At 43.1% G+C, this 9,619-nt stretch overlaps 1 protein-coding gene and 1 pseudogene across 1 annotated transcript; both read right to left on the reverse strand.

Moving 5' to 3' along the window:
* Positions 1-1,469: 1,469 nt before the first annotated feature.
* On the reverse strand, positions 1,470-3,469 carry LOC147976288 (protein FAR1-RELATED SEQUENCE 5-like; annotated as a pseudogene).
* Positions 3,470-4,989: 1,520 nt separating this feature from the next.
* On the reverse strand, positions 4,990-6,046 carry LOC125531198 (putative glutathione S-transferase GSTU6). Its single transcript, XM_048695606.2, has 2 exons — positions 5,595-6,046; positions 4,990-5,488 (listed from the first exon to the last, which is right to left on the reverse strand). The coding sequence occupies exons 1-2, from the start codon at positions 5,916-5,918 to the stop codon at positions 5,111-5,113; spliced, it is 702 nt and encodes a 233-aa protein (XP_048551563.1). The 5' UTR covers positions 5,919-6,046; the 3' UTR covers positions 4,990-5,110.
* Positions 6,047-9,619: the final 3,573 nt, after the last annotated feature.

Genomic DNA, 9,619 nt, shown 5'->3' on the forward strand with positions numbered 1-9,619 from the left:
ATAAAAACCATTGGATTACATGTGTTTTGCACACTAGAAAGAAAGAGTTCCAAATTCTTGATTCTTTGAGGGGGGAAGAAAATATCTCTGAAGGGAAATTCGTTGAAAATTTTGCAAGTTTCGTATTCATGCGTGTACAATTAACCATATAATTTGTTTACCGTATGTAGTCAACGTGTTCATATTTTTTTTGTCAGAAAGAGCAACTTGCAGGAGATATTCAAGATGCAAATGATAGTGCTATTATGTCGTCCCCGGATGTGTCCGCATGGCCTATAGTCTCCTACGACATGCCTCCACAAGAAGATGGGTGAGTTACATGTAGCATGTGTTTTTGAATACATTAATTGATCAAGTGCTATCTTACTTAACGTGCTTTCAAAATTGCACTTATGTTTTTTTAATACAGGAACTCATGTGGACTGTTCGTCCTTCGCTGTTTCCAATACTGGGACGGAGAAAAATTTATTACTGCTATTTCTCAGGTGGGTACATTTTAAGTACGAAAAATTAGTACATTATATCATATATAAGTGATGAAAATAATATTATTTTTATTACTTTTCAGGAATCTATTGATAGTTCGAGAGAGAGAGAATGATAGCTGGAATTATTATGTCCCCCAAAAATAAGATTACAGAAGTGAAGAACAAAGTAATTCGACTTGTGAAGAGGAAACAAAAATAAAAATATTATACGACAATTCTACGTGATTGTCGAAATATTATTTGTTCATGAATGAGGATTGTGTGTGGATGCTTTATTTTTTTATGTGAGTTTCCAATATTTTTAGCATGTCAAGTTTATGTACCCTGGCAACTTTATTAAAAATACATTTTAATCATTTCTTATTTTATTATTTAATTTTTAATTTATGTTCAATGAGTGTTCTCGCGAATATACGATTTGGGGTTTTAAAATACTCCGATGATATATGATGACGATCTCAGAGGCGAGCGCCGCCCGCGCCGCACGTTCGCCGCTACATGGCGCACGTGGGCCGCGTCTTCTGGCCAGCGGGCCCGCGCCGCGCGTCGTCCCAGGGTTAGCCGTTGCCGGCTCCGAGGTTGATTCTACACCGGCCCGCGTGCGCCCCTCAGCACCCGAGGGCGGCGTCAGCCTCGAGACCGCCCTCCGCAACGCCTACTGGATCCTCCTCGTACGTGCGCCCCTCTGCGGCCGAGGGCGGCGTCAGCCTCGGGATCGCCCTCTGTGTCGGCTCCTGAATCCTCCTCGTACGTACCGCCTCTTTGCGCCCGCTGGCGCAACTCGCGGGCCAGTCGCGCTTGTTAATGTTATTTTTTTAAATTAAAGGAACCGGCGTCACGCATATCATATTAAGAACAACAAGTATAGTGCCAACAAATATGACATAAGTAAACACCGATTACAAGTCTCTCGTATTGATGTAACGAAACAAATATGTAAGTACTATTCTTTAAGACAACCAAATAAATCGTCGACTGTAATCAAAAATTGTTCTTTTTATTCAAACATTTCTTTGCTATGATCATCATGCCATGTTCCTGCATAGAAAAATTGTAATATACGTCAAAATTTTGTAAAGTATTAACTAAACAAGAAAAGAACATTAATGAAATGGTGTGCACATACTTTGGATTCTGAGGACAATTGTTTTCGAAATGACCTTTTTCTCTGCATCCGCATAGACGTACAGGAGGTTTCTCATCAAAACTTTTGGGTCTACCGTCTGTAGTCACGCCAGGTTCCTTACCACGGCCTTTGTTATTCTGCCCTTTCGGTGCTCCTTTCGTATTGATTTTTTCTGGATCACCAACAAAAACATGATTTTGATTCGGCACAAAAGCATCATCATGTGCAACTCTATGCTGTCTCACATAATCTTCCTCCTCAACATCCTTATTTGCTATCACATCCTCCAGAGCAGCCTTCAGTTTATCAAATAGAAATGTTTTATGACATGCCGCATGATTTGCTTTCGCAAACAAAATAGTCAACACACTGTACTTAGTTCTCTCCTCAGTACCTGCCCATCCCCATGCGAAGAGATCGCTAGTGCGTTTCACGGGCAGTCCACCTCTAGCATTCTTGTTGAATCTTCGCAGCACTAAGCACCTAGGTAAGTCATGCACGTTCAACCTGGCTAAAACATAAAGAACATGCTTGCATGGAAGACCTTTATGTTTCATACTATCACAACATCACTTTACTGTTTCTTCCGAATTACTAGGTGTATAGTCCACTTTGAATCTCAGTTGCCTGTTATTTTTCCATGCCACTATGAATCTCCTACTGACAGCTCCACTCAGTCTATCTATGATCTCAAGATCCGCTGCCTTCTTCATTTCTTTCTGCAAGAGGTAAAAGTTCACCGCAGTGAAGTCACGGGCAGCGGCTTTTTCAATGCATTTGAACTCGTCGAGTATTGGTACAGGGAGTGTCTGTGTGGACATGCAGTCGTCGTGTGACTCGTTCTCACAGAGCTGAACAATGCAGTTCTCATAATGCACAACCATATCAACAATTGTCATGCCAGAGTCAAGATGCATATGAAGGCAAGAGTTCAGACTCTCGCTCCTCTGGTTACTCCGCATACCAAGGAAGAACCCATTGGTGAGATATGACGCAGCCCAAAGCCTTTTCTTCTGGTACATCCTACGCAACCATGTTTCAGTTTTCTCCGACTCCCATTTAGCTCTAAAAGCTGCCCATCTCGCCTCAAACTCATCATGTGTAGTGGCATAATAAATAAGAGACCTGAACTCCTTAAGGGACTTGTGGTGGAGGTGTTTCTGCATGTTTTTCTAAATATGCCACGAACAAAGTCGATGCCACACGTCGGTAAGGACCTTCCTGACGGCCCTTATCATGGTTGCGTCTCCGTCAGTAATTACAGACCTCGGCTTCTTCTGACAATGAGCTCTTAAGAAGGTATGCAACACCCAAACGTATGTATCCTCCGTCTCATCTGACACAACTGCACAACCGAACACAGTGGTGCAACGATGATTGTTTAGACCAACAAAAGGTATGAATGGCATTCCGTACCTATTCATCTTGTAAGTGCTGTCGAAGACGATTACATCACCAAAGTCAAGGTAATCCCGATGTGACTGAGAATCACACCAGAACATGTTCTTCAGCTTTCCTTCTGCGTCAACAGTGTGCTCAAAGAAAAAGTCTGGATCCCTTGTATTTCTCGTCATCATGATACCAATCGCAGTGTCTGCATCACCCTTCGCTAGCAACTTCATTTTCTCCCTATAACACATGTTATAAAGCATCCTCCTCCCGAAACCAGCCAGTACATATGATCCATACCTACTAACGAAGTTGTCATAAATCCAATGTTTTTTTAGCCCAGCACCTGGCATTGCTAAGATCTCGAGCTTCTGGTATTCCTTTATCTGATTATGAGATTGAAGATATATAACTTCATCTGGTCTAGCAAGAGTGTGACTATGATCATCGATGAAACTGCTGACATACCAAATGGAGCGCTCTCTGTCAACCTTCACAGTTAGATAGGCCTCGCAATAGCACCGAGTCTTCGCTCTCAGCCTGCGCTTCTTCCCTTCCATGGTACAAAACTTGGTCTGTCGTTTCCCAGACCTTGAACAGAGAAACCTCCTCAACCGCCTACGTGCGTCGATACCCTTACTATATTTCAAGTTGTCCTTCCTAATGCTGAAGCCACGCTTTTTTCGCATAGTCGTTATAGAAATCATATGCCTCCTCGTCTGTCCTGAACGTCGTGGACATCATCGTCCAATGCCTGTCCAGTGATTCTTGCTGGTATTCATCGTACCCAGTATCAAAATTGCACTCATCACCATCGGCATCATCATCGTTTTCGCACGCGTCACCATCCTCTTTCTGAAAAAAATACAAACAACCGTATATGTCAGTAAATAGTTGTATAAGGACTATCATATGTATTCACTTTCCACTACTTACTTTGCTCGAGCTGTCATTATAAGATGCATCGATATCGTTTTCGTCATTGGCATCATCAAAAAAATTCCACTGATAGTACCCTTCCACTTCCATCTGCGCAAATTGTAAATATGATATGTAAGACTTGATGCATATTTAATTTCACTTTAAAATAACCTACATAAATCTAAACCTACATGGCTTCCGCTTTCAGCATATGAATCATCTACAGCCATATCCCCATTGTCATCATCCCCTCCTATCTGTGCACAGTCAGACATGTTATTGTCATCGCGGATGCTTGTATTTAATATGGTTGAGAACATGCAGACCACTTACATTGCCACTGTAAGACTCATCCAAACTCATATTTTCGCCATCATGTTCGCCTTCATCCAATGACAATGATCCGTCGTCGCTACCGCCATCATCACCGTCATATCATATTTCAGCCTCAATCTATACACGTTCATATATAATCAAATATACATTCAAACATCAGGTAACATCTTCTCAATTAAAATCCGTTCTTAAATTACTATGCCAGCGCCTCGCGTACCTCGCTGCCTTCGTCAGACATGAGGCGGTTGTCGCCGGATACGAACTGCCGGCGGCGGAGGCGTCTGCCCGACTAAGGCGGTTGTCGGCGTAGCGCACAACGCGTACGTTTTTTTCGTCGGCCAGGTACTGCCGGAGATGGCGGTGGCGGCGGCGGCGCGAGAGGAGGCGGGTGAGGCGTCTTGAAGATAGGGTTCACCGATCGTTTTTTTAATCACTCGGGCGTACGCAGCGGGCGCGGGCGGCCGTGCATGCAGACATGGGCGCCTACGGGCGGCTGTGCATGCGGACGTGGGCGCGTACGGGTGGGCATACGCGACACCGCCGTACGGCGACGCAGACGCGTCTACGGCGGGCGGGTATTATTATACGGCGTGTGAAAATGACCGCCCTACCCTTTATACGTCTTGGGGGGAGGGGAGTGTTGTACCGAAGACCACCTTAAATAAGGATAACATCACTTAGATGTGTAATAGCTCTATATATAAGCCATAAAGGGACATTTTATGAAAATACGAAGAAAAAATTATGCCATTGTCCATGATCTGCCTCATTTATTACAAAGAGTTTCCGAGATAATTCGATAATGAAACCGTACACTACTATCCGGAAAAAGAAAACGTACACTGCTACTCTACTTGGCAGACGTGTTAGAGCCAAACCGAGCCTGAAGCTTCTTGGCAAACACCACGGCACTGTCGGCGTCCGGCACCACCTCCCTCGCCATCTCGGTTCCCGCGAACCGCTCCGCCCACGCGGCCAGGAGCGGGGTCTTGCCCACGTCAAAGAACGTCACCCCAAACATCTTGCGTATCGCCTCGAGCCAGAACAGGTTGCATCCGACGGCGAGGTCGAGGTACCCGACGGAGTCGCCGGCGAAGAAAGGCTTCCCTTTTGAGCACTGGGCGAAGGCCTCTTCCAGGTTCGCTAACCCCACAAGCGCCTCCTTGGCCTTCTCCGCTCTTGCTTCCTCCGTCGCCGCTTTCATGATGCCGATGTAAGCAGGGAACAGCTGCAAAAGAGACGCCACCACGACATTGGCACCCGCGGTTGTTGAGAAGCTCTTCTTGTACCACGGCTCTGGTGCTTGGAATGGAAATAACAAACACAGTGCATACCTTGTCGTCGACATAGGCGGCCCAAAAGCGAGCGACTGCGCGCTCGTGCGGGTCGGCGGGGAGGATGGAGGCGCCCTTGCCGCTCCACACCTCGTCGGCGTACTGCACGATGACGAGCGACTCGCAGATGGGCTTGCCGCCGTGGATGAGCACCGGCACCTTCTTGTTCACCGGGTTGGACCTGAGGAGGAGCTCGCTCTTGTTGAAGAGGTCCTGCTCGATGTACTCATAGCTCACGCCCTTCATGTGCAGTGCCATTCGCACACGGACCACGAATGGGCTCACCACCATGCCGAGCAGCTTGATGTCTCCTTCTCCTGCCATTGTTTTCCCTTCTCTCTCTCTGCTCCTTGCTCTCTCAGTGATGTGGTGTTTCTGACTTGCTGACAGAATAGCCTCTCGTTGAGGCGCTTTTGTAGCCTCACCCAACCTACTCGCTTAGTCTGATTGTGTCATAGAGTACGCCTATTTTTAATAGAGATCGTTGGAATGCTTCAGCCATGGAAAGAACGTATGCGCATCATCAGTGACCTCAGCACGCAGCATCGAACCAGATTATAATACTAGCATCATCAGTGCTTGCTTGCTTCGTGTTGTCAATCAGTCAATGACTCGATGACAGTGTTTGCTTGCTTCCTAATATTTCTCGGGCAAAACATTTGGTGCTGGAGATCAGATACATTTGCCTGAGGCTAGGCATAGTGAGAGTAACTTAGGTAATAATATAGCGCACTTTAAGAAATTTTTGCTTACGTGGCATGTAGTTAATGAAAAGAGAGGTATTTAGAGTAACATAAGGCTAGCCATAGTGGGGGTAACTTAGATAGTAACTTAACACATCCCAAGACAATTTTGCTTATGTGGCAAGTATTTAATAAGGAGAGAGGTGTTTGGAGTAACATAATATGTTACTGTAACATAGCGCTTCCCGAGAAAGGATGAGTCTATAGGCTAATAAATAAAGTCATCTATGACACTACTACTATGTTACTTTGCACTATAAAGATAATAATTTAGACTACTGTTATATGCATGACACTAGTATAAGTTACTCCCCACTATGAGGCTGGTCGTAATGGTAGTCTCATAGCTAATACTCCCTCCGGTCATTTTTACTCCGCACATTGGATTTGCCGAAAATCAAATTGTGCTAAGTTTGACCAAATTTATATTAGAAATTATTAGCATATATAATATTTAATAAATATAATACGAAAATATATTTCGAGATGAATCCAATGATATTGATGTTGTTATGTGAACGTTAATAATTTTTTATATAAACTTGGTCAAAGTTGGATGAGATTGACTTCAGGCAAACCTAATATGCAGAGTAAAAAAGACCGAAGGGAGTATCATACATGCCAACTAGGCAATTTTGATGATGTGTCGTAGCATTAAATGAAGAAAGAGATGATGCAGTATCATGTTATGATATCGTATTATAATAAATGCTATACTACTTTGTGTCATGCATGACAATAAATAGAGTATTACATGATACTAATATATAATACTATGCATTAGAAAGTTAGTATTATACACTAGTATCATATGCATGATACTATTATACTCCCCATTACAACCAGCCTGACCAGCCTGGGAAAATCGATGCTGGCCACATAAATGTTTGCGCAGACGTCACATGTGACGCTCGCTCCGATCGAAGTAATTGGTCCAGGAATCGGGAGCCATTTTTATTGCTTTGTCCACCTGTATGGATCGAGAAAAAAAAGGCACGCACATGCAAAACCGTATGCAGGCGTTGATCTGCGCGTCATGATCGAAACAAATCATCCGACCAAAATTGATTGAAAAATACTCCTTTCGGTCTTTTTACTCTGCATATTAGAATTCTCTAAAATTAAACTTCACAAAGTTTGACTATATTTATATGAAAAAATATCAACATCTGCCATGCTAAAATTATATAATATGAAACTTTAAGTCACGACACATCTAGTGGTACTGATTTTAGATTGTGAATGTTGGCACTTTTTTCTACAAAGTTGGTCAAACTTTACGAGGCTTGACTTCAGTCAAATCTTATATGCGAACTAAAAAGGACCGGAGAAATTACAACAGAGTGGCCCTATTTGGATTCATAGGTTAGAGTTAGTTTGAGTTAGATGGACTCAACTAACTCAAAAATATCCAAACAGGAGGGTTAGTTTAGGTTAGATGCATCTAACCCATTCAAAAAATCTAACCCACCCAAGAAGTGCTTATTCGGGTTAGTTCTTCTCGGGATCATTAAAAAGACACTTTTTTCTCTTACTCTCGCTGCAGCAGATCCCTCCCCACTTTCTCAAAACTTCTCGTCCTCTTCCTTCCTCCCTCTCGCACCGTCCGTGAAGACGCCTCGCCATATCCGCGCTTCATCAAACTCTGCCATCTAAACACCTCTTTGACTAGAGTTAGTTCAAGGTTAGTTCAAGGTTAGAATCTAACTCTAACCTTTAACTGAGTTAGAGTATCTAAATAAGGCCAGTATACACTTTTACTCCGTCAGGTGTTGTTGTACGTCTTTCTACTTGTGTGTATGCTACATCCCCATTCTATTATTCAACGAGTTTCCTACACTGTTTACCTTCTTCTTTGTTGGCTTTTTCGCTCTCAGGTTCAGTACCGTTTCAGCCTCTTCTTTCTCTATTTTTTTCCTTTTGTGCAATTACTTTTTTCTACATGATGTGGAGTCATCAGTTCGTCCTGCCCTGCCGCTTCGCAAGTTCATGCCGTCGGCCTTCCCATGAAAATTGTTACTTTTTTACTAATTTCTGATTTTCTCTTCCCTCAAATATCCATCCTACTATTCAACATGTGCATGCTTGTAGTGTGAAATCTCAATTTGTCGAAAGACTTCAATGCCTTATGAATTTTCCTAAATGAGATACCATTTTGATTTTGTTCTAGGATGTGCATTGCTTTTTGTATGATTTGATTTTATTTTCAGTCCTAACATTTTGGTTTTTGTTCTGTCAAGTTAAATTCTACAAAACTGACTTTTCTTTTTCTAGCAAGCTTACCCAATACCTTTAGTTATGACTTATGAACTTGTGCCCATCCTGCTGCTTAAATTTTTAATAATTTGTACAATTCGTGACGCCGAGTTACCTAACATTTATTCCCGTCCCCATCCCCCCTCGTCTTGTTCCTTTCTACTTTTATCCTGCATATCTGCTCTCTTCAGACTCTACCGGAAGTTGCTGCCACCAGTTCCCGAAAATCCACATAGACAAGCATTGACAGGACTACATCTACTGTCGGTAGTCGTCTACATTGTCGTCGCAACTCGCAGTTCATGAAATAGAGGTAAATCACCATGTATCCCTCTTAAACTTGTCCAAATCAAGCCCGACTACTTTTTTCCACTAAATGAGCTATTGATACTTTTTGTGAAATTAGAAAAAAAAAACATCCTTCAAATAGTTCACATATCTTCTCAGTTGCGTTTGGTAGTTGAGCCTCCGTGAATTATTTATACGACGTGTTGTTCATAGGTGAATGTTTGCTCCTATAGACGTGTTTTTCATAGGTGAATGTTTGCTCCTATAGACGTATTTTTCATAGGTGCATGTTTGCTCTTACGTACCGCACGGGCAAGTTGCCCACGGGCGCCAACCGTCCAGAATCCTCGTTGGCAAGGATCCGAGCAGGAAAGGCCTCGGTAAAAGGTATCGCGTGGCGCACGGACATGTGGCATGCCGCCCTGGTTGTACACAAACAAAGCTGTCTAGCCAAACCCTTATAGATCCACATGTCAGTATCCCGGCTGGTTGGGTCCTCTGTGGTTGATAGATATACAGGGCAAATACAAAAGCAATTACGAACATAATCACTTGTTGACCATTCGCGAGAAACATCCTTCAAATAGTTTAACTAATTTTCTGTTGTTTGGTTGCTTCATTTCTTGGTCTATGCGCTAATGGCTGCAGTTTGTTCCTTGAGATAGTTCATTTAACATCCATATCCATTTTATGCTTTAACTAGTTCACTCACCTTCGGGGTTGCGGTTGGTCTTTCTA

Source organism: Triticum urartu, chromosome 4A (assembly GCF_056163025.1).
Source record: "Triticum urartu cultivar PI428250 chromosome 4A, HENAU_Tu73, whole genome shotgun sequence".
Lineage (NCBI taxonomy): Eukaryota > Viridiplantae > Streptophyta > Magnoliopsida > Poales > Poaceae > Triticum > Triticum urartu.